General features: G+C 45.5%; 1 protein-coding gene across 4 annotated transcripts in view; it reads left to right on the forward strand.

The window, feature by feature from the left end:
* Window positions 1-18197, forward strand: part of LOC308477945 (prominin-1-A-like) — a 33932-nt gene extending 15735 nt beyond the window's left edge. For all 4 annotated transcript variants that reach the window (XM_081007062.1, XM_081007065.1, XM_081007064.1 and 1 more), the window contains exons 6-25: window positions 213-276; window positions 1004-1093; window positions 2241-2431; window positions 2838-2912; window positions 3324-3387; window positions 4832-4991; window positions 5543-5695; window positions 6432-6555; window positions 6898-6989; window positions 8034-8118; window positions 8329-8475; window positions 9427-9498; window positions 10203-10298; window positions 10496-10549; window positions 11219-11299; window positions 11737-11805; window positions 13176-13265; window positions 13718-13830; window positions 15350-15376; window positions 15977-18197. In XM_081007062.1, the coding sequence (XP_080863188.1) occupies window positions 213-276; window positions 1004-1093; window positions 2241-2431; window positions 2838-2912; window positions 3324-3387; window positions 4832-4991; window positions 5543-5695; window positions 6432-6555; window positions 6898-6989; window positions 8034-8118; window positions 8329-8475; window positions 9427-9498; window positions 10203-10298; window positions 10496-10549; window positions 11219-11299; window positions 11737-11805; window positions 13176-13265; window positions 13718-13830; window positions 15350-15376; window positions 15977-16028 (1899 nt within the window). In that variant the 3' untranslated portion in view covers window positions 16029-18197. The remainder of the gene's footprint in view (window positions 1-212; window positions 277-1003; window positions 1094-2240; window positions 2432-2837; window positions 2913-3323; window positions 3388-4831; window positions 4992-5542; window positions 5696-6431; window positions 6556-6897; window positions 6990-8033; window positions 8119-8328; window positions 8476-9426; window positions 9499-10202; window positions 10299-10495; window positions 10550-11218; window positions 11300-11736; window positions 11806-13175; window positions 13266-13717; window positions 13831-15349; window positions 15377-15976) is intronic.
* Window positions 18198-21098: the final 2901 nt, after the last annotated feature.

Raw genomic sequence — 21098 nt, forward strand, 5'->3', positions numbered from 1 at the left:
GGTGTAAAACTGGGGAGTGAGACAATGCGGAAGCAATGCACTTCAGTACAATGGGCACTTTTGAGTCCTCTGTGTTCAAGCAATGCACATCATGCTGTTGTCCTTATAATTTCATATCCATGACCATAAATATGTTCAGGATCTTGATCCCGCTTGCTGCCCCCTCCTCTGCAGAGCATACTGTATTTCATCACTTTCCTGGTTCTTCACAGGAGATTAATGACATCATTGACTCCAGTTCGGTGCCACTGAAGCAAGCCAATCAGAGCCTGCAAGGTGAGTTTCTGCCATTGGCCACAATGTGTTGTTTAAATCTTGAGTGAGTGAGGCAAAAAAAGCAGGCCTCAAGCTTGGAAATCAACTGAAATTACCCAGTCTCATTGGTGGAGGTGTGGTCAAGGAGCAAGCCAGGAGTCAGGGTCAAATAGCAGGCCACAACTGGAGGACAAACCAAGAGTTTGGGAGTCAGAAATGGAGGACAAACTAGCTGGCACGAACAAAGAAGAATGAAGGATTCAGCGAACACACCAGTGCTCAGGAAGACTTTGTTGCTCAAGCAAGGCTCAGCTGAAATGGGTAGCCTTTTATATTTCTTCCTGCTCAGGAAGATACAGTGTCCAGCCAGGGTGGGTAGAGTCAGACCAGTACTGGAAGGGTCTTCACTAAGAAGATGTTCACCTGAAGCTCAGTGCTCCACCACACAAGACAGCTGCATACAGACCCAGCATTTCCTGAGAATTAGAAGTCTGCCCCAAAGTTCAGTGGTCATCTGCAGAATTCCTTCCTTTACCCTTGTGGCCTGCTTCATTCATGCCGTCATCATTGAGTTCTGCTCCTACTTAAACTGTAGAACTTTGGTATGTACCCAAAGCATTGCCCATTATCCCTTTATCATTCAAGGAGATCTCAATGTCCATAAACCATTTTTTTCTGGCATTTGGTATGTGACATAATATTGGGAAGCATTCTTGTTGATCCTCTTGCTCTGATGTTTTCTCTGCAGAGATTGGGCAGACTTTGGGAGACAAAATCAAGAATCAAATAGGTGGACGAGTAAACGAAGCACTGGACGATGCTGAACATCTTCTCAATGGTACTGACCTACTGTTTAACGAAGAGTGTGTTGTGGGATCTAGTAGTAGAGCTGGAGGCCCAGAAAGTGTGTCAGTTTAACTGTGGCACAGGGCGAGGCAAAGGTGCTCAGAGGACAAAGAAGGTTTAGAGCATGGGTCAGGAATTTTTGGCCCTCCAGATGTTGTTGGGACTCCAACCCCCATCAGCCACAGCCAGCATGGCTAATGATCAGGGCTGATGGGAACTGTAGTCCAGCAACTTCTGGAGGGCCAAAGGATAGCCAGCCCCTGCTTGGGAGAAAAGTGCTCATTGCTGCAGTTCAGTGTCCTGAATTTGATTTGTTTGTTTAAAGCATTGTTTTGTTTTGTTTATGTTTTTACCCCTCTTTATGTGACTGCTTCAATCTGTGGAACTGGCAATGTTATAGGTCCTGTATAGTATTTGTTCTGCATTTGTAAGAAATTGATCTTGTAGTGGGGCAGCCCTCACACTTCAGAACTCCTTGCCTATTGACATCAGGCAGGTGCCTACGTTGTGCTCTTTTTGGCACCTGCTAAAAACATTTTAGTTTAGGTAAGCCTATCCAGATATGTTGAATGTTGACAGGGTTTTCACTCTGGTTTTTAGCTTATTGTATGTATGTGTGTGTGTACACACACACACACACTGATAATTTCATTGTTTTATATCTTTGTTAACTTTCTTTTTACATTCAAGTGCCATATAAATTTTACAAAATAAATAAATTGCATTTGATTTGTTCATTGAGGTCCAGCTCTGAGGGCCTTCTGGTGGTTCCCTCCCTGTGAGGTTACAGGGAACCAGGCAGAAAGGGCCTTCTCGGTAGTGGCGCCCGCCCTGTGGAATGCCATCCTGTCAGATGTCAAAGAGATAAATAATTATTTGACCTTCCGTAGACATCTGAAGGCAGCCCAGGAAGCTTTCAGTGTGTGGTGTTCTGTTGTGTTCTTATTTATTCTGTTGGAAGCCACCCAGAGTGGCTGGGGCAACGAACTCAGATGGGTGGGGTACACAAATTTATTTATTTCGTTTTATTTTATTTCATAAAACTTATGCACCACTTGATTCCCTTGTGCTAAAAACTATCTGTCATCGGGGTGGAGATTGCAAAGTTCCTCCTCACTCTTTTTCTCTGTCCATTGCAGTGACTAGCTCTGTGGAAAAAGAGCTCCGGGCAGTCAATGAGTCAACAAATCACTTGCGGGACCTTCAGGAACAGCTGAGCCAAAACCTGACCGCCTTGAGAACTGATATCAACCAGACTTTGAAAGACTGCGGTGAACCTTGCAAGGGTGTCCCAATGTGGAACCTGGAGCCTGGGGCCAATCTCAGTGCGGTAAAATGGGGTTGGAGTGCAGAGACCTTGGGAAAGGGATGGTGGGTTTTTAGAGAACATGGGAAGAAGCACCACTTTCAGGATAAGTGGGCTTAGCTAATTGAGTGACACTACTGAGACAGAGGCTAAAGCCAGTGTCAGGTGGTGCAATAGATGTCAGGGTGGAATCTCAGCTGAGGCCTGGCTACAGTGTTGGAGCGTGTCTACAAGATGCCCATGGATGTGTTTGTCTGGTCTTGCCAGCATGTAAACATACAAATGTCTCAGTGGACGCTACGTTGCTCTTACCTGTGTCAGTGTAAACATTTGAGTGAAACACAAAGATTCCTACCCCTCCCAGAACACAATGCATCATCACTTTAATTTCTTATAGATAGATAAACTGCCCCTTTATCTGTTCCCACAGGTTCCGGATGTCAGCCACCCACTCCAGCTGTTGACCAATCTGACAGACTCAAACCCTCAGGACACCATTGCAAAGGTAACATCCTTCCCTCCGTCCATCTTTTCTCTCTCCTCCGCAATCAGAGTGTGCCACACAGAGCAGGCTTTCTGAGTGCCCATGCCAGGTGGCAGTGTGCCAGGGACGGCCTGTCTAGGAGAGGCTGTGCAGTAGGAGCAGAACCACAGACTGAGCCTAGCATCATAAATCACAGCCTTGGACCATAGGGCTCCCCTGATCTCTCAAACCATCAATGCCTGTATCCCATCCTCAGAAGGTATTGTTAGCCCACTTCCTCTTTGGAATCAGCACGTATTGCAATGCCTTTTTGATTCACATTGCTTTGCCCTTTGTTCAACACTATAAGAGCATATGCGATTCTGAGATCTGTGTTGTTTGTCTTTTGTTTCCATCTGCATATGTCTTTATTCTGGGTTCTGGCATTGGCAGGCAAGAAAAGTTCTGGCTGATATTCCAAAGAAGGTGTCTGAACAAACAAAAAAGGTGGTGTCTGGTAAGTAGTTTCAGCAGATAGATAAAGGTGTGTGTATTCTCATTTCAAGAACCAGTTGAAAGGCTATGGTTACACTTATAACGTCCTCAGAAACTAGAGGTCACCTGCCAAATATCTCTTTGATCAGTTCACATTAATATGTGGAATTTAGTCAAGACTCGGCTCTCAGTCATTCAATATAACTGTTTACAGTTATGCAATAGTGCAGCCTTTTCTTTGTTTAGAAATTGTTATTCTACAAATATACCTTCTATATAGTAATTGGAGTTCACACCTGTGCATGTCCAAGCAACATGGCATTTCCTGTCCTGAAGCTGCAGTTACAGCTACCTGCTGTGGATGCATGGAGTGATAGGTGTGAGTTAATCACATGTGAACATATGAAGCTCTTGTTCTACAGTCAAATCAATGATTTGTCTGTCCCCTTTCTTTTTTTCTTTTTTTTTTCTTCTCCCCCTAATGCCTCAACAAATGAAACGGATTTGTAAAAATGTTACATGGGGGGGAAAATACGAGGCATTACACTTACCTCTGTAAAACAAGAAAATCCTTAATAAAATATTTTTTTTAAAAAATCAATGATCTGTCCAGCCCAGCACTGTCTACTCTGATTCACGGTAGTTCTACAAATTCCATTGAGATCCCTTAATTGGAGATGCTAAGGAATTCAGTCTAGGACCTTGGACATGCATTCACTCTTATCACTGAGCTACAAGATGTCCCAAAACATTTTTAAAACGTATGTCCTCCTATGGACCAATGCCACGTACACACTGTTGTTTAGAGGACATGGCTAGTCTGCATATTCTTGCTAGCTCCTCCATTTATTAGGCATCAGTGGGGCTCAGTCAGGGCTGTCTTACGCATTTGCGGCGCTGGGGTACAAAGATCTGCCCAGTGCCCCCCCTGGTTGCCCAGTCCCAGGGGCGCAGGAGGGCAGAGCCGGCCACCCACCTCAGCATCTCACTGGCTTGGTCACCCCCAAACTCGTGGTGCAGAGCCACCTGCAGCAGAAGAGCCTACCACAGTGCTCTGACTGACAGACGGGCTCTTCCCTGGACTCAGCTCTTGGGTCCCGGACTCTCAGCCTGGCGCCCCTGAGAGCCTGGCACCCAGGTGCCCCGCACCCCTAGTGCCTATGGGTAAGACGGCCTTGGGCTCAGTGGAGCTGGATGTTTCCCTTCTCCCAATCCACAGCCTTCCTTGTCCTTCCTGCTTTGTCTTCCATAACTTGAACTGAATGAAGGATGCGTAGCCGGAAATGAAGGAGGCATGAGATTTGCTGAGGAGTGTGAATGGTTCTTCCTCGGAGAGCTAATAGGCATTTGGGCATAAAATACTACATATCCGGAACACATAGCAGGTGGCTGCCCTGTGGTAAGATGCTCTCTGCCATAGTGAACAAAGTATATTTGTTTATCTGTGTATCTTTTGGTCCTTGCAGAAGGAGAGGCTCGCCTCCGTGATGTCGAGCAAGCGATTGAAGATAGCCGTAGCAACTTTTCCACACTGAGCAGAATGGGGAATATCTCTCAGTCCATGACAGATGTTGTCAGTTGGGCGAGTACCTATGAGCCGGATATCATCACCTATGATAGTTACAGGTATGAATTAAAGTGTTCTCAGAGTATTGTAAGCTGGGGGAATCCCTTAGGTTAGCTTAAGCCACGCTAGGTCATGTGTTGGATGAAATGTTGGTCCCTTGTCCCTCCTGACCATGAGTGGTCATATGTTATCAAAATAGCAGCTGTAGGAAATGGGATGAGAATGGTAGCCTAAACGAAGGGCTAAAAGCTTTCTGGCCACTATTTTGGAAGCCTCTGATGTGCAGTTTCATGTCACACTGATGGTTTCCCACAGCATTTTTGGACAGGGCACCACATCTAGTCTGCAGTAGTATGAAAATTAAAATCCTTGCCTTCCGATTTGGTTAATTGGCCCAGATAGCACTTGTTTTTCTTCAGTGCTATACCATTGTTCATAACCTAGGCTTGGATGGGATCTCATGTTTTCTAATTTGCTTCCTCTTGTTGCCAACAGAGTCTTGCTGATGCTGGTTTTTAGCAGAGATCAAACCCATTACCAGGTTTTGACTCCTTCCTTCCTTTAGCCATTGTCTTCTGTTGGAGTCTTAACTGTTTTCCTTTTACTTTAGGTGGATTGCTGGCCTTTGCCTCTGCTCTCTGGTACTCGTGATCATTGTATTCAACATGCTGGGCCTGTTGTTTGGGGCACTTGGGCTAAACCCGCGAGAGATGCCTACCAAACGGGGCTGCCTCGCAAACACTGGTGGAGACCTCCTCATGGCGTAAGAGACTTTGCACCTTCTCCCATCTCATGACAGAGAGTCATCCAATAAGTCAAAAGAATGTAGGAAGCTGCTGCTTCATCCCATGTCAGGCCCTTGGTTCATCTGGCACAGCACCATCAATGCTGACTGGCAGTGGCTTTCCAGAGTTTCAGCTAGACATCCTTCCAAGCCCTACTTGGAGATGCCAGGGATTCATCCTGGAACCTTCTGCATGCAAAACTTATGTTCTGTTACAGAGCTCTGGCCTGCACCCTTATTACCCTTCCTGATGATTGCCAAATGTTGCCAAGCTGCATTATGGTGTAGCAAATGTGAGAGCATGGGTGGCAGGACTCAGGAGGCAGCTGTAGATCTTTACATGTATTGCTGGTTGCCTGATTCCCCAGTTCTCTGGGAGCTATTCTATGGAGGGTTTCCCCGTACACAATCTGTTTTGTGTACAGGCTCCTACTAGAGAAAGATAGGGTGGGAATGTCCTTAAGTATCCAGAAATGCAGCGTTACTGGCAGATTGGCACAGTACAGAGCCATGCCCCCTGAGTATTTTGGCACCCTGACCTTGTCCTGGACTTTCCCATGGACCTCTGGCTGTTCCTTATGTTTATCTGCTGGATTGTGTGTCAGAATGAATGGAAGGGTTGCCTGGGGCAAATGTGCAAGGGCTCTGACGGCTGCTCTTCACATCCATCCAGCGAAATCCTAGACCTCCAATCATGTTTTCCCTTCTCTGACAGGAGCGTTGGGTTCAGCTTCATATTTTCATGGCTGCTGATGCTGCTGGTTCTACTGACATTTTTAGTTGGGGGAAGTATGTACACAGTGGTGTGTCGGCCGTGGGCCGATGGGCATCTCCTTCAGGTAAGTCCCTTGGGCTACCATGAGTATTCTTTGATACTGCTGAGTGCCATCTGCAGTGGAACAAGGGGGGAAATAATGTGGGTGAGGAGAGAAGTGAGTCATGGTTTCCCTTAACACCAGACCAGAACCCACACACTGTAACCTTAGATTCTAATCCTGGGATCCCATCTCTCCCCCTTGTCAATCATTATCATTTTGGCATGGAAATTGCTGAAGTAGGCATGAGACAGCCAGGCAATCCCACATTCTGCAGAGGAGGAAATCGCAGGGAGAGGCAAATACTGAAGATGTTTTGAGTTGAGAGGCTAATAATCTAATTAATGACTCTTTATTTTCTTCTAGTTTCTGGACACGCCAGGGTTGTTTCCTGAATTCAACCTGACACGGCTCTTGCACTTGAAGAGTTCTGATGTGAACCTGTCCAGCCTGTACAAGTGAGTGGCTGGCTGGCTGGATTCCTCCATGGCTTCCTGCCTGCTGTGACTTTGGTCCTCACCTTCCCCCAAAGGGAGAGAGACTCTTGAGAGTAGGGTGGGAACTGCAGGCCTGATAGAGTCAGGCATGCAGTGTATGGGAGTAGGGAAAAGTAAGTTCCACCCACTTGCCAACATGCAATGTCAGCGTACCATGCACAGCCATGCCAGGGGGCCCTGGTGCAGAGAAGTTTTTAAAATTTTTTTTTAGTTTTTTCAGATTTTGAAACTTGCAAACAATTATCAAACAACCAACATAGAGAATTCTTTTTCCTTACATTTCCAGCATGTATTTGACCTTGTTTTATACAAGCTAGTTTACTAGGGGTTAAATACCAATGATACATCAATTTCATAAATTTTCTTTCAACATACAACATGCTGTTAACTTCAAATCCCAGTTCCATAGCTTCTCCCATGCTGTAAGTTGTATATTATGCCCAAAGTCCTTGCCCAGCATAGACAGGAAGCTTCATAATACAGTCGTACCTACCATAATACAGTCCGTTTGACTTCTAAAACATTCGGAAACCAAAGCATGGCTTGAAGCCGTGGAAGCCCCGTCAGACGTTTGGGTTCCAAAGAACGTTCGCAAACTGGAATACTTGCTTCCGGGTTTGCAGCATTTGGGAGCCAAAACATCCAAGTACCAAGGTGTTCAGGATCCAGTTTGACTGTATAATCTTAAATCTGGTGCAGAGAAGTCTTTCCCTGACCCACAACTTCTCCATTCTGCCAAGAATTTGCTAGAATAACAGCATGAATCATGCTTTTCTTTCTCTGAGGTACCTTTCAGCCTGATAATTGTGCTTCTTAGTCCTGCTATTTCCCCACAGTTTTTGCCCCCATGCTGAGCTTATGTCACCAGCAACCCCATTGCCCCCTGGCGTAAGAGTTAAACTACATGATTGGAAAGCTTGATTGCGTGGTGATGCTGTTTCCCCAGTTTATGTTTGACATAGCACAGTGTATGCTGGTCTCTTAGCTCGGTTTTCACTCTTGCAGGAACTGTGAAAACAATGCCCCCTTGTGGACCACCCTTCACCTGGGTGAGGTCATCCCTCTGGATGAGATCCTAAACACCAGCAAGGTCAGTGATGAGTGTCTGTAGGTGAACTGAGACAGCCACAAGAGAAATTGAATGACCAGCAAGATTAGTGTCCTCAGATATGCTCTGGGATAGTTTAAAGTCCAGATCTGGGGCATATCTTCAGCCACCTGGAGAACCCCAGAGAAGTGTCCTGGGAGACTGGATTGTTATGTACTCTGCACCTACTCGCCTTTTCTTTTGCTCTTACAGTACACCGGTAATATTGATGCAGCCTTAAAAAAAATAAATATCAGTTTGGGCTCCACTGACCTCCTGAAGGATGAGCAGAAGCGTCGCCTGCAGGAACTGGGCTCAAAGGATGGGCTGAACCTGAATTTTTCCAGTGCTCTGAAACAAGTGAGATAAGAGGGTGGAACAGCTTATCACAAGATGATTTCTTTTCTTGATCTTTATGGGGTTTGACATTGTCTGGTATCTTGTGAGATATGTCACATCTGAAAAAGAGTCATTTTTTTAAAAAATAAAAAGGTTAGGCCATTCAAAGTAGTTTAGATTGCCTAACAGGACTAGTGACTTGCCTAGAAAATGATATCATTGCCAGTAATAGTAGTGTAGGCTCCATCCCCACAGAAAAATGAATGCCCTTCATGCTTGCTGGGGTATGAATTGCTGCAGGAAGGAATCCGTCAGCTGGGATATTCTGATTAACTGACAATGGAAGGGTCGTTGGGTTGATGATGTCAGCATAGGTTTCTGGCAGCTGCTCAGTCTGTTCAGGAGAAAGGATAGTGTCCGGAAAGGGCTTTGGGTGCAGCCCAAAAGGAAAGCCATTCCCCAACAAAACCTGTGCAGGTTACTGAGTTTAAGAAAATCTCAAAGACATCTGTATAATGAAATCATGCCATTCCACATAAATAAAAGCAGCAGTTAACACATAAACAGGACAGGATTTGCCTGGTGCCTAAAAGCAACGACAAAGATGCCAGGCAGATCACCCTTGGGAGGGAGATCCATAATTAGAGCACAGTCACTAAAAAGGTACGCTCTTTGGATGGCACCCACATGTCCTTTTGTAGGTGAGGGCACCCAGAAAAGAGCCTCTGATTGTTGTCTCACAGATCACTGGAGGTGGAGGGATGAGGTGAGCTTTCTCTTCCCAGAGGTGTGATGTGAAATAATAATAGCTTACGTATCAATGGGTTCAAAATGAAATAAAACAAGTTGGAAAGCGGATTCTAGGAAGTGTGCGAACTTAATCTGCCTGGGCCCTGACCTTACTCACTCCAATGTCTCTTGCTATCCTTGAGGAGCTGACCCACCGTGTGCTCTCTGTCCCTTTCTTTGCAGATCAACGAGACTGTGACAAAAAAAGACCTATCTTCAGCGGCAGCAGGTCTAGATAAATTGGCAGAAAACACAGTGAGTGGTGCTTTGATTGGGATATCCCCATTCTTCTGCAGTGCTTCTCTCCCCCAGCTCCCTTTCTAGGGGGAGGGGCCCTGTAGGTGTCTTTTTGGGATCACTTCAACCCAGAGCTGGCCCAAGACATTTTGGCACCTGAGGCAAACCACAAAATGGCACCCTCCCCGCCAGAGAAGTAGGGGTGAATGAAGATCTACATTGGGAACAAGGGGGAGAATTGAATTAATCTTATTCAACAGCTGAAGTGGGAATGAAATGCCATCATGGCAGGGGAAAAGGGGCCTGTTCTGAATCATGCCCCCACCATTTCCTCTCTAAGGGTGATAGGAGACCAGCAGCAACTCCTATTTGCCAAGAGGTTACTGTAGAGGTGGCATGGGGGGCAGGGAACTGTTGAGGAGAGGCAGATCCAGTCCCCAAGCAGTGTGCCACAGCCGTCAGTGCCACTGCAGCAGCAGCCATGGCCATGTGTTCCTTGGAGGCTGAATCGGCTGTCCCTGTGGATCCTGCTGCCTGAGGTAGTCACCTCATCTTGACTAATAGGTAGGCTGGCCCTGATTTAACCCCAGATCCTCCCTGAAGATGGGAAATAATTGCATCCCACATTGTCTCCTGGAAATGTGCCCACTTGTATGTGTGAAAGCAGCAGAAAACCTATCAATATCTCTTCACAACGGTGGTGCTTATGAACGTATTTTCAGGCAATTAATGAGAAAACTCGGAGCGATTTTCAACTGGAGGCCAGAAGGCTGAGGAAGCTCCAGGATTGGGTCAATGACACGTTTCTTCCTCAGATGGTGAGTGCTGCTCTCCCCAAACACCTTTACCTCCTTTTGGCCCAGACCAGGTGCCGCCCTGAACAAGGCCTCTCTGGACGGTTTTGATTCTTGGCCCTACCAGGCCATAAGATGGTTGATATCTGTCCCACCTTCTGTCAACTCATTCCATCCAGCTCAGTGGATGGTGCCCTCTGATGAGCTTTCTCTGTCCTCAGCACATCTTGAGAAGCAGCATTCGAAAACTACAGAAGTCTGTCCCTCAGATTCCGGTAAGCAGGGCAAGGTTTGAGGAAGGAGTGATCTGGGAGGTGGGGCTTTGATGCCAGGCTTTCTGAATGACACCCCATTAGATATTGGATGGGTGGGGAAGTACAACCTACTGACAATCTCGCCAGGCCTTCTTGCATAACAATGTGAGAACTCAAGGTAACAGGTGCCAATTGGGAGATACAGAGATTTCCCTTGGCATTGACTCTGTAGGGATGGGGTTTCAGAACCTGGAAGACTGTGGGAGATTGATAGAGTTGGTAGGCATCCCAAAGATGGACAGAGGAGGTGTTAATGGGGCACTGGCAGAACTATGCTTGTGTGCGTTCGGGGTCTGTATGGTGCTGGGTATGAAATGCTAAGCTGCAGTCCTTCATATGTTGGACTCCCAATTCCCATCAGTCCCAGCCAGCATGGCCAATGGTCAGGACTGATGAGAGTGGTAGTCCAGCAGCATCTGAAGAGCTGCAGTTGTGCAACTCCCGCTAAAGCATACCAAAAAACCTGTCTCAGCCTTTTGATAATATACCAGCGCTGCTCCCTTATGCCCATTGGATTATGTGATGTTCTGCTCAGTGGTCTGCTCAGATCTGTATGGAAAGTGGTGGTGAGGGCAGCCCATGAGACTGGCTCTGCCAGGGAGTGAACCTGACAGTACTGTGTCCTGCCAGGGTACAGCGAACGCCACGTTGTCAAAAATAGAAGACGCTCAGATATTTATGAAGTGGCAGGTGCAGGACGTTGTCAAAAACGTGAGTCTTCTCATCATTCAACCCATTTCCTGGTGGGGGTACACAGAGGACATCATTAAGACTGGATTTGTGCATCGCCACATAATGTAACATGGAGGCTCATCCAGAAGTCCTATAGGCCTCTAACTATGACATTAGACATGCTAGTGAACAACTCTGGGAAATGGGAATACAGGAAATGCAGTGGAGAGGAGGACAAGCGAAAGCTAGTGCTCCCAGGATAGGGACATGTGACACCCCAACTGATCGTGCATTGATTAGCCGTATTACCTTTTCCTGTATCCCATAAGACAGCCCAATTTCCCTTCCTATTCTTGGAACCATTAATGGAGCTTGGATAGGGGATTGGAGCCCCATAACTGAACCCCTTTCCTTGTTTGGAAGTTGTTGTCCTATCCTCTAACTTGCACCCACCCATCTTACCTTCTTACCTCTAGGAGACTTCAGCTTTCGTGAAAACTCTGCTGGGTTTATTTGAATCATATATAGACTGGGCAAAGAGTACCGTAAGTAATGCCAACTGCTGTTGATGGAGATTGGGCTTAATCCTGAGTGATGACAAGGTGGGAGCCTGGTTGTCCTTGCTTGTATACTTCTGCTATACTCACATCCAGGCTGGATGCTTGCCTGTGGCAACCATGAATTTACTGGACCTTTTAGCCATAGTTTATTTATTATTTACTTGTTTAAAAGATTTATAAACTGCTTAATCAAAGCACTCTCTAGAGACGGTGCGCATAACAAAGTTGTAGTTAAAATGCAGATGAAATCTGCAAAGCAATAAAAAACAAGTATATATAAAACATACTGCATTTTTCCATCTATAAGATGCCCCCTATTTTTGAGGACTCAGATTTAAGAAAATGGGGGGGGGGTATAAGACAACCCCTAATTTCTGACATTATTTTTAAGGAAAAAACCCTAGTCTTATACATGGAAAAATACGGTAATTAAAACACTGATTAAATCAGTAAAACTTTAAGAACAAATATGAGTAACTAAATTATATGTCTGGGTAAGTTTGCAATAGACATCTAAAAAGATATGGGGCAGGGAACCTTTTCTGCCAGGCAGGCCAGAATTTTATTTCCAAATCTTTGACAGGTTACTTTGGGCAGGTGGACGGAGTTTTGACACCAGGTGATACTGCAGTTTGAAACCTCAGTTGTCCCCATGCCCTGCTGCCTGAACTTCTGAAAACTGTCAGGAGCACTTTTGCAAAGGGCTTTCAATAGCCACACACTCCTTTTTGAATGTCCAGTTTTTGGAGGTTCAAACAGCAACACCTGGTCCTCCATTCTGGCAAGATGCCCATGCAACCTCACTCATGAAACAGGAAGGAGGAATCCTGCTGAGCTTATGGCAGCCGATGAGTGAGGGTTAATTTCTCCTGGCTTGGCTGCACTTGCCTGTTTCCTACAAGTGTGAGCAGCCAATGTAACATTGAATCCCGTCATTCTGCCCATCAGCAACCAGTGCAAATATCTGAGGGCAACTCCAATATGCTGACAGAACCTCACTCCTGGCAGCAGTCGTGCTGCAGCATTCTGTGGTTAACTGCACTTTCCTGATTAGCCACTTGCATTCACATGCCAGTCTTACAGCCTCATGCACAGGTGGCCCTGGAGGCATATGTAAGCAAAATCAAGTTGAACTCGTGGGAAGTGTACTGCCATTGCCCATCTTACTTCTAGGGTGCAAGCACAGCATGAAGTTATAAGATTGGCAATGCCAGGACAATTCCTACCATGTGCTTAGCTGGACAGGCAACATTTATGATGACATCACGATGAAGGTGTTTGGCCAGGAAAGGAGTGCAGGGCTCGGGATTTTTCCTTTGGTGGTCATGATGTTTCCTTGTCTTCTTTGCTGGCAGATCAAAGAGCAGGTGGGCCGCTGTGGCCCTGCAGCCTGGGCACTGGATAGTGTGAATACTGTGGTCTGCAGCTGCGTTGTCAATTCATTGGTGAGGCAGTCAACATGAGGGATGAGCTGGGGTGTGGGAATGAGCCAGCATGGATAAGGGACAGCAGGGTGGCAGTCCATAGGTTGAGAGATGGCGACTGCAGCCCAGGATGTAGGAGTAACTGGTAGGTGGTGGGGCCACAGAAATTGTAACTACCTTGGGCAGAGGCTGTGCTGTGGCTCTGGGAATCTTGCCTGGGGTGGCGCATGGAAAGAAGCTGGGGAGACATCTGCACATGGGACAGATCCCTGTGCTCTTAAATGGGCACAGGGCTGGGGAAAGTGTATAGATGTATGTGAAGGGAGCTCTAGGGAAACATTGGGGAGATGGATGGAAAAGACACAGGTAGGCTGTAGGCGAGGCTTACCTTGCATGAGCTCAAGCAGGGTGGGAGTTAAGTGGAGAGAGACAGCGGGAGTACTGACAGCTGCCTTCCCCTCTTCTCCCCTTAGAACGCCTTCTGGTTCAGTCTAGGCTGGTGCACCATCTTTCTGCTGCCGAGCATCATCTTGGCTGTGCGGCTTGCCAAGTTTTACCGCAGAATGCACATGGATGACGTCTACACGTGAGGATGGGTTATACTTTTGCCTTTCACCCTGCCTATGGCCATGGATCAGATGCTTTACTTCTCTCCCCCCATCCCACTCTCAGTACTGTTCACTGATTATAGGCTTGGACACCCCGTAAGCCCTCCACCCTCCAGTTGGTTCCATTACCTAGAAGTGCAAGTCCAGCTGTAGGGCTGCTCCCATGGTATTCTTGTAAACCAACAATCCCTCTTGTGAAAGTGTCTGCTTTTAAGTTACAGATGGGTAGCCGTGTTGGTCTGCCATAGTCGAAATAAAAAAATTCCTTCCTGTAGCACCTTAAAGACCAACTAAGTTAGTTCTTGGTATAAGCTTTCGTGTGCATGCACACTTCTTCAGATACATGTGTATCTGAAGAAGTGTGCATGCACACGAAAGCTTATACCAAGAACTAACTTAGTTGGTCTTTAAGGTGCTACAGGAAGGAATTTTTTATGTCTGCTTTTAAGATACTGATGGAAAAGTGGGTTCTCCAGGGGAAGCCTCTAGGGGAAAGTGCTAACTGCCTTCCCTAGTAAATGAAAAAGGGAATGTTTTGACTTCCCACTTGCTTATACAGTGGTACCTCGGGTTACATACGCTTCAGGTTACAGACGCTTCAGGTTACAGACTCTGCTAACCCAGAAATAGTACCTCGAGTTAAGAACTTTGCTTCAGGATGAGAACAGAAATTGCGTGGTGGCGGTGGCGCAGCGGCAGCAGCAGGAGGCCCAATTAGCTAAAGTGGTGCTTCAGGTTAAGAACAGTTTCAGGTTAAGAATGGACCTCCAGAATGAATTAAATTCTTAACCCAAGGTACCACTGTACTCTGAAACAGCTTTCAACCTTTCCGGCAAAACATGGTCCTGAGGAAGCCACACCAATGCTGTGTTATCTGAGTTTGTTGTCGTTGTTGGCATCCATCCGTCTTGAGAGACAATGGATTGTGCCTCCATGGGTGAAGTCAATTTGCTGTGATAGGGACATCGAGGTGACCTCTCCAGGGCACAAGTCTGCGCAGTATGAAGCAATAACAAAAAAACCCCATGACCCTGGGCACGAACTAGACTAGAGCCATGACAAGTTCAAGAAACAATTGCTCACGTGACCAGGGAGGATTCTTGCTATTAAGGCAGCATTTCAGAGGGTGCATAATTCTAACCTTGCGGCTAAACTTCTTTGCACCCACTTTGGCTGTGCGATGCCAGAAGTAGACCCAGAGAACACATGTAAGACACCTTACTATATAAAGGAGCTATGCTAGCTAGTGCTTAGGTGCATTGAGCTTGGTCGATGGACATGGGTTTTTCTGCTGTTCAACAGGCACCCAGGTTTGGCAGCACTGCTGAAAGGTTGCATTGTCCTGCCATCTGGTTCCAGTATAAGCAGTTGGGGGTTATAGTACTCTTCTTTTTAATTCCCTTGCCCACATTAGGGTTGAGGGAGCTTAGCATGCATTCTGGAAAGCCTTTGAGGAAGCTGTCATATATCCCATTGACATTCTCTTTCTTTTACAAGGGATGGTGCCATGGAAAATATGGAACTGTAAGTATCTTTTCCTACCTCCTGTCTATGTTTGGTGTGGAGTTCAAAAGAAAGCCGCCTTAGATGTAGGAAATGACCATGCAATTTAAGTAATGGGAAGGAGGTCCAGTACTGGAGAAAGGTGCTGAACAAGACCATTTTGGGAAAGGAGCTCTGCCAATTCAAAATATGAAGCTCTCTTGCTTTGGTGTTGGTGGCTGAGACAGAAGATATTTAATGCTCTGCAGGGTATGCTTTTGGTCTTCTTTGCGCTAAGCTGAGCTTTCTGTTGCATGCTGGCCCCAGCTGCACAGAGGCAGTCCCTGGGGTGCTGGTAAGAGGAAGTATGGCTGGCATTGTGCACAGAACCCACCAAATCCTATCTGGGCATGAACTGAATCTTAGCTGCAGGGAATGCTTTTACAGTGGGTGGGGGCTAGGAAAGTATTCATCCCCACTTCCACTACAGGCCAATAAGAGTGATATAGACCAGAGAGATTTCTCCAAGTGTCATTAGTTTTTTTTATAAAATCCTTATTAGAAACCCCTTTCCACTTCATGCCCTGCCCAACCACCTAGCCTCAAGCTTAGAGCGCTCTTTCTACTTTTCTCCCTTTGCAGATCAAGGCCACCACATATGTTCAAAATGCCCCGAGCAGAGCTGAGGAACTAGCAGTTACCTTACCAATTACCTTGCCACCTATTGTTCTTGAGCAACACTGAGGATGACACATGAATGTCTGCAGAACTGCTTTGCTTCTCTTCCCAATGCGGAGCATAAGGATCACCACTCAGAAGCAAATTCTCCCTGGCCAAGTTGGCATATCCTGCGAATGACACCATTAGGGGTAGCTGCAAGACATGTTACACAAGAGCAGGCCTAGCTGTGTTCCCAATACATAGCCCCACGTGTGTGTGTGTGTGTGTGTGTGTGTGTGTGTGTGTGTTCTGTGTGTTTCTACCCTAAAGACTAGGCTTGCAGTCTCTGCACGATGACATTTCTGCAAAGCCACAATCCTCCCATTGGGACTGTAGCTCCTTATGCCACACTGTGGCATGTATAAGTATTCTGGAGAGCCTGCCTCTTCTTTGAACACCAGTGCCTTACACAGTTATATGCCACTGAATGATCCTGCTGGCTTGGGTTGATGGCTGACTGTGCTTGCTTTCTGTCCATAATAATGATGGTGGCTCCAGCGAATGCAATTAATCCACCCAGAAGCAGCAAAACTCTTTCCCTGTCCCCATCTCTATTTGGGGTTCAGGAATGCCGTCTGATGCAGCTGAATCCAGGATTTTGTGTGACACAGCTAAAATGACTGGTTGGGGAAGCGTTTTGGCAATTCAATTATGGGCATTACAAGAAGCATCATGCTGAGGAACATGACAATCCTCCCACAAGGAAGTGGGAGCTGACTTCAGTTTTATTGGGACTACTTTATTTTTTTAACCCTCTATGGTCTTCTACTGTGTGTTTAAATTTACAAAGCAAAATCGTGTGCTCTAAATCTATTAATAATGAAGGTATAACTGAATTGTGTACAATGCATTGACAATGCACTCTTATTTAAAAATGCTAAATAGTGCCTTGCTGTCTCAGGGCAATTTCTATCTATCCTTTACAACAGGGGTGAGGATCTTGTGGCCTTCCAGATGTTGTCTGACTCCAGCTCCCATTAGCCCTAGCGATCATGGCAAATGATAAGGACTTATGGAAGTTGTAGTCCAGCAACATCTGGAGGGCCATTCTCCATTCCTGCTTAACAAGAATCCCAGCAACCAGCAAGTGATAGGTGGTCCCACCTTCTCCCCATCCCTACTCTAGACTGGAAAGAAAGGAGCAAGTACTGTATAGCAAAAGGAGGCTTAGCTAAAAAACAACAACCAAACAACGCATACTGTATGGTTCTGCTAATCCACATGTGCAGAAAGCACATGTTGCCTTAGGCCACTCGTCAGCAACCTGTCCTCCAGATGTTTCAGTACCATTGCTGAGGCCAATGGGAAATGCAGTCCTAAACATCTGAAAATCACCAAGTTAGCAAAGGCTGTTCTAAGTTGGTGGCTAGAACACTTTTTCACATTTCATGTCGTCCCTTGCTATCTCAGGACATGCATTTGTATGTTCCCCTATTGTATGAACTTCTTCTGCCCCCTCCTTGATTTGCAGTCTTTGGCATTTTATATTTTCCCAAAACAATGAATTTATACAAATGCATTGTGCCAAAAAAAAGTAGGTCTCACTGCGGACCGAAAACTCTAGTAGAACTGGGAATGGCCTCAGCCTAACTTTCATGCCTTCAATGTAAACTGAGGGTGGAACTAAGGCGAACTTCTGTCTGTGGAAGGATTTTTCCTTGTGCAACAAGAGTGTTCTCCCACTAAATCTGTTTTAGGGGTTCCCCCAATCCTTGGGAGAAAATTGGGGGGGGGGTGCAGGACATGCACGGGGGTAGGGGGGGAAGTCCTGTTTGTGCAAGTGGAGACCGTTCTGCTTGTGAAATAATTTAGTTGAGCATTGCCCATGTGGTAGTAAAGCTTGTCTCTCATTAATGGGTTACAAGCTTTCAATAAGAAATCCAAGAAGTAATCAGAAACAGCATGTGCCAGATTCCAAGATACATTGTACTACCTCCTTTAACAACCACCAGTGGGTTGTACATTCCACCAGAAATGCTGGTCTAAATGTACGTAGAATGTTTATTGCCAAGGTTAGGAGTCTAGGTAGGCTGTATGTTTTTAAAATTTGGTCTCTGTTATTGTAGTGATGTATTTTCCCAGGTGGAAAGAAGCCTCCCATGCACCCCATTCCTGTTTCTAATAAATTTCAATTTGGATTCCTGCTGTGGGTAGATAAGCATTATTTACACGCTTGGCTTCTGATCCAGTGGCAGCTCCTTGAAAGTGGCGCGTTGCTCTTGCTGCATTTGGGCTGCTGTCTGAGAACTTAATCATAGTTCTGAGGTTGGACAAATTCCCTAGTTAATGAGAAGAGTTCTTTTCCTGATGATGCATTTTTATTCAGTATTTTTAAAGATTGGTACAGAATTACTGTATGAGATCCAGCTGCCTTTTCAGTATGTGTGTTATAGGGCGTCTGCATCATTTTTGTTGCTGGGAAAATGAAATCTCCTCCGAATTGCTAGCATATCATTGGCTATACTTGCTATTAAGAACGATGTGGTTATGAGGTCACATCAGGCATATAGTGGCTATTTCCTACAGCATCACTGAGAAGAGCAGATAGTCCAAATGTCATTTTGTAAACTGTAGGAGGCACTGTATGCCCACTATACTTGATCAGTGAGGGAGGTTTCAAAGCCCTATTAAAGCTAATAAAAGCCAGCTTCTTATTGGCAGCTGTACCCTCCCTAAACAACACCTATTCTTTAGTACTGCCCTGTACCACCAAAATGCTATAACCCTTCCAACACCATTCTATTTAGTATCCATTTCAGTTTTGAGTCTTTTATAACCTCTCATATGGGTCTTCATCTCCTACCTTAAAAACAAACTGGTGTGGCGGTTCCCAATTCATCAGTGCTATCCTTTAATTCCAATACCAAGGGGCAAGGTATTATGCTATTACTGCTGGATCGAGATATACCAGCACATATGTTCAGCAGGATATTTTTAACCATCTGGGAAAAAGACTACATTGCAACAGAACTTACTTCCTGAAATGTTTTACAACCCTCTCAGAAAATGTGGTAGGTGAATTCTGAAGTGTAAGAAAAGCCTAGCTGGACAAATTTTTTAAATAAAAAATAAATGAGAGAGAGAGATGAGGGTACACTACTGTGTAGCAGCCATACAGCTTGAGGGCTGACATTTGTGTACTGATTTGTAAGTGTGCAAATTCCTGGTAAGTGTTGTGTAGGGAGAAGAGGTGCCCAGGAGTCACAATCAAGACTTAAGATGGTTAGAAAGATATGCTAAAGCAGGTGGGGAACATCTGGCCTGGAGAGCAAAAGATTCCCATACATATGCTGCAGTCATGTAAAACACAAGGAACAAGTATGCCATAAGAAACGGGAAGCATTTATCATTGCAACATCACAGTCTGCAAAGTATCCCTAACTGTGCTCACTAGCATGGCAAAGCAGAGAACATATGAAAACTCACAAGAAGGTATAGTTAACCTTAGTGGGAAGTAATTCTATATTATTATGTGCAGGATGGGAAATATCTACCATACCGATTCTCTGTGGCATTTCCAAAGTGCAAAAACAGTGGCACTTCCAATTGCCAAGCTCTACAAGATTTCAAATGAAAATGAAAACGAAAGTCTGTTTGAGTGGTACTAGGTAATCCAGGAATCATGCTGTAAAGCCACAGGATCAGAAGTGGGAAATGATTAGCAATCTGGAGTGAAGTATCTACCCCCACTTTTCCTCCCTTGATCTTGCTGTAGTAATAAACCGCTTGAATTGAATGCCACAACCCACCCATACCCAAAGTACATGTGATACTACAGTTCTCCGTGTGAGTGAAAGTGCTCTTCTAGCATTTTCTATAATTATCGGATGATCCAGTTGTCTTTTTATATCATTTCAGTGCAATCAGACTTTCCATTACTTTTGTAAGGTATAAGCCAGGGCTGAAATATTGGAAAATTAAAGTGGTGGAAGAACTTCTGTAGAGAAACGGCTCCGTGAGAAATAAGGGTCACAAAATCTAGTGCTGCCTTGTTGGACTGGAAGTTGCTCCTCCTGTGCCCATTGACTGGAAGTGATCCAAGAGTGGTATTCAACTGAACTTTACTCAGAAATTGATGAACATGACTATGTCAGGCCCAGTAATTTCAATGGGCCTACTCAACTTTGTTGAATACTGCCCTGCCCATTTCGTGACTCTCTTAAAATGAGCTGGTAGCTGCCGCTGCCAGGTACAGTATCAGACAGTCAGGAAACTGAAGTCTGTCATTGGATCTTTACAAATACAAAGAGTGTGTAGAGAGGAGAGCAAATAACTATGAGGTCTTCTAATAGGTAACTCCTGCAAACACTGCTGTTAAATATAATCTTGGGATTCTATTGCACTGGATTGGCTAGTGCTCTTTCAGCAGTGGAATACCATCACTCCAATCCATTGTATTCCATCAAAGGAACAGATACAAAGCCAGGACATCCTTTAGGAAAAGGCACCCCTGGAAGCATAATAATCAGTATTACATGCTGCTGCTTATAAAATCAAGAAAAAAATCCAGACCAAGGAGGCTGCTTGTTCTTTATGTATAAAGAAACATCACACGCTACTCCCCTCTTGTTATAAAATGAAATCCTATTTCAAGCTGGTTTGCAACCTATTGCTTCTCCCTTCCCTCCTGCACTTGTGTAGCTCTTGTCAAATCTCTTTACATCTCCCCCCTCCACTTGAAGGGACACTTTTAACCTCTCCTTTGTTGGAGGCAACTGTGAGGGAATCTAAAAGGTAGACTATGACCCCCATAACTGCTTTCACAGAAGAAGCTGGGCAGCTGCCAGCACAGCTCTTGTGCTATGAATAAGCAGACAAAAGGTGCATTGATTGCTAGCAGAACAGCTTGCCCGCTGCAGCTTTCCTTCCCAGCAATGGTTTGCTTTTTAGTGGAGGGACTTTTTCTGGGTCAGGCTGCAATTTATCTGCTGGGATTGTTCCCCATTAACAAGTGAGGCCAAGCCTGAATCAACAGAAAAGGCACACACAGCTGGGTGCCCAACAATACATATGCCAGGTACTTCACAGCCACAGATGAGTCCTC

This window comes from Podarcis pityusensis (genome assembly GCF_964106645.2).
Source record: "Podarcis pityusensis genome assembly, chromosome: 5".
Lineage (NCBI taxonomy): Eukaryota > Metazoa > Chordata > Lepidosauria > Squamata > Lacertidae > Podarcis > Podarcis pityusensis.